Genomic DNA, 3489 nt, shown 5'->3' on the forward strand with positions numbered 1-3489 from the left:
CCTTTTAAATTATAATGTAAAAGGTGTTTATGTGTCAAAATTAAAAGGTGCCTATCTATGGTTCTAAAATTGAAGCATATTCATCCTCTACTAGTGTGTTGAAGTTGTCAAGTCCTCACAAAAATAATAACAAGATTAAAGTTTGGAGTTCAACTTATACCTTAGGTTTACTAGCATGGGTGTGCGTGCGTGTGTGGAAAGGGGATTTCCCTAGGTACGAGTACTAAAACTTGAATTGATTGTGGGAATGCATTGTTTGTTCACTATTATGTTATTCTTTCAAGTAATAATATAAAAGTGTTTTTAGTGTCAAAATTAAAATAAAAATCTATGGCTCTAAAACAAAAAATGCATTATTTGCTTATTATTGTGTTGTTTTTTTCGACAATCATGCCTAAGGTGTCAAGATGTATGTAGTTTTCAAATTGAAACACATTCTTTGACTGGGTAAATCCAGTAGCTCCACCACGAACCACTAACCACTCGGCTCTGCTGTCATAAGAATTCTCATACGAATTCCAACTACAACTCTGCGACTGCTATTCCCTCAACCACTCGGCTCTTGTTTATTATAAGTCAATGACAACAACCCCGACCACTTGCAGGAAAAAGCTAAGAAGGTTTCGCTTACTCTGAATTTTGTTATTTTGATTTGCAAAACCATCAATGGTTTATTAAATCGAGCGCAGACAGGAACCCCAATAAAACTGATTTCTGTCTCCTTATCATTGTTTCAGAATCAGATCCGACAGGTGGATTCGAATTGATTGATCCCAAAACTAACTGATCTAGTTAGTGTCTTCATTATGTTCACAATTTAAAACCCATCACCCATCACCCATCTTTGAAACTCCCAACCTTTGATTATTAAAGATATTAACTTTTCCAGTCTCCACCCAGTAGCAGCAGTTAGATTGTTTTGTCAGCCAACCAAATCCCTGTTCTCGAATGCTACAGCTGATGATTACATCAATATTTAAAATAACTGATAGCGTCCCATTGCCATGGCGTTTTGTGCACCAACCACCATTTTTTTTTTCCCTTAAAGAAATTCGTATGAGAATTCTGCAACTGGACTGGATATAATAACCGAGGTCATAGACAGGACCATATTATAACCGAAAAACATGTCACATGAACAAGGAATCTCAACTCGCTGCTACTGCCAACCATGTATTGATTAAATTTTGGTCGGTTTATGATACATTATGTTTGGCCTTTTAATTCCGCAGTAATTATTCATGAAACTCACAAGATTGTTATGAGCGAGTCTGCAATTTAAGGCCATATTGTCCTATTGGAGCAAAGGGTATGTTCATTCATTCTTCACAGTACATTTTCAAATTATGACATTCTTTACCGTCAATTTCTAATAGTTAACAAGTGATGGGAGGAATTTTTTAAGGCCATAATATCCTAATTTATTATCTTTCCTGCTATAACGCACCCTAAATGGTACGGTTTGGTATATCGAGATCTCTTCGAGATTGGAATGTGAGCAGAGAAAGGGAAACAAATTCGTAGTTTCTTTTTTTTTCTTCTTCGAACAAAATTGGATTGTGCTCCTTTTTTGGACTTTTGCTGCTGCGCCTTTAAACCGATCTCGAGCGCTGCCAGTGAAACAAGTTTAACAGAGTGGAGCTCTTCGTCTTCCTCTCGATGAGGGATTTTGTTGGCTGCCTCGCGAACCAAGCGGCGATGGTCGCAGAGGCCACGTGCTCGGTGAACACGAGCGCGTCGGCCATGGCGGAGCCCACCGTCCAGGACGCCATCACTTGCTTCTACCGCACCGTCCTTTCCTCCGGCAAGGAGCTGTTCACCCAAGTCGTTTGGTCCGCCAACCAAGTCGGTGGCGCTTTCCTCTCCATCACCGTACAGTATGGAATTTCACCCTCGAAACCCCACGCCTATTTGGTGAGGAAAAAGAAGGGCAGGAGGTCCTTCGCTGCTGGCGATACCGCCATCAGCCTCCACTGGGATACCTCTGCCGCCGCCTACGAGTCGGGGCCCGAGCCGAGCAAGGCCTTCTACCTCGCCATAGTCGCCGACTCTGAGTTCGCGCTGCTGCTGGGCGACATGTGCGGGCGATTCATCGAGCATTTCGGGGCCACGCACCCGATCGCGGCGTTTTCGATGGTGAGCAGGCGAGAGCAGGTGAGCCCGCGGGAGCAGGTGCCCGGCGAAACTCTCTACTCCACCAAAGCGGCGCTAGTCGACGGCGGGAAGGAGCACGAGATTATGATCCGGTGCAAAGGGGATGAGCTCAACGCCAAGGAGTCGGAGCTGTATGTAGAGGTCGACAAGAAGGAGGTGGTCAGCGTGCGGAGATTGAGGTGGAATTTCAGGGGGAACCAAGCCATCTTCGTCGACGGTTCGACGGTGGACGTGATGTGGGACGTGCACGGATGGTGGTTCTGCGAGTCCTCCCGCTGCGCCATGTTCACGTTCCGGCGGCGGAGCGCGATGGAGAGCCGACTGTGGCTGGACGGCGACTTGGAGCAGGGCTTCTCTGCTTTCTCCCTCTTGATCCATGTCTTCAAAAACCAATGAAACGAATCAATGTCCAAAGTCGTAAGCTTTTAGGCAGGTACGTGCATGATTGCTTGGCAATCTTCTACATTGTCCATGCTCTTTCGCCTTCTTAAACGTTGATAAATGGTGAAACAAATAATGGGGCATTCGTCAATAACTTGAACCAATTCCTCCCTGTTTTTGCATATATAATTCTCTGTTTTGGACACTGCCATGGATCGATCGATGATCTAAGTTTTGGTGTTTAGCAAGTCACGTAGTTTAGGTATTGCTGTGTCCATGATCTTTTTGGCGCTGAAGAGCAGCATGATTTACATGGAAGGACATTCGTTGGGCTAATGCGCACCGCGGAATTGTGTGTTTGTAGTCGGCACATTTTTGTGTGCTGCATGTGCTGGTTTTGGATGCATCTTGTTGTCCTGTGAGTTGTAAAACTACACAAAGAGATTCTCCAGGAGATGCTTCATGAATTGCGTGTGTCTGAAATGAATGGGAACATTCTTATTCTTTTGCTGACAGCAATACCTCCTTTGAAGTGAATATGTTCTGTTCTCATTGATAAAAAAAAAAAACATCTAAATTTTTTAAAATGGTCTGCCATATCTTACTATTTTAATAAAATTCAAAATAAAATTATGTAATGTGCTTATTAGTAAACTTTTATAAATACTTTATGTCAGTAAATTTTTATAAATATTTGGGCTGATATTAGAAAATATATCTTTTTAAACTTATTAGCTAAGATGGCTAAGGTTATATTTGGCTAGTAATTTTAATTTTTTTTAAGGTTAAAATTATGTTTGGCCGATAATTCTGATAATTTTAAAATTTTATTTACCAAAGTTAAATTTTATCAGTAAATTTAAATTTTTTATTATTGAAAGTTAGATTTGGTTGATAATTTAAATTTTTTTTATTGAGTATTGTCTATGTTACACTGTATGAGTTTAATGTACC

General features: G+C 41.5%; 1 protein-coding gene across 1 annotated transcript; it reads left to right on the plus strand.

Moving 5' to 3' along the window:
* Positions 1–1519: 1519 nt before the first annotated feature.
* Positions 1520–3040, plus strand: LOC122040190. Its single transcript, XM_042599540.1, has one exon. It carries the CDS (start codon positions 1660–1662, stop codon positions 2548–2550), a length of 891 nt encoding a protein of 296 aa, XP_042455474.1. The 5' UTR covers positions 1520–1659; the 3' UTR covers positions 2551–3040.
* Positions 3041–3489: the final 449 nt, after the last annotated feature.

Source organism: Zingiber officinale, chromosome 2A, assembly GCF_018446385.1.
Source record: "Zingiber officinale cultivar Zhangliang chromosome 2A, Zo_v1.1, whole genome shotgun sequence".
Lineage (NCBI taxonomy): Eukaryota > Viridiplantae > Streptophyta > Magnoliopsida > Zingiberales > Zingiberaceae > Zingiber > Zingiber officinale.

Coding starts and splice junctions, on each gene's coding strand:
- LOC122040190 (XM_042599540.1), top strand. CDS start 1,660: ATGAGGGATTTTGTTGGCTGCCTCGCGAACCAAGCGGCGATGGTCGCA.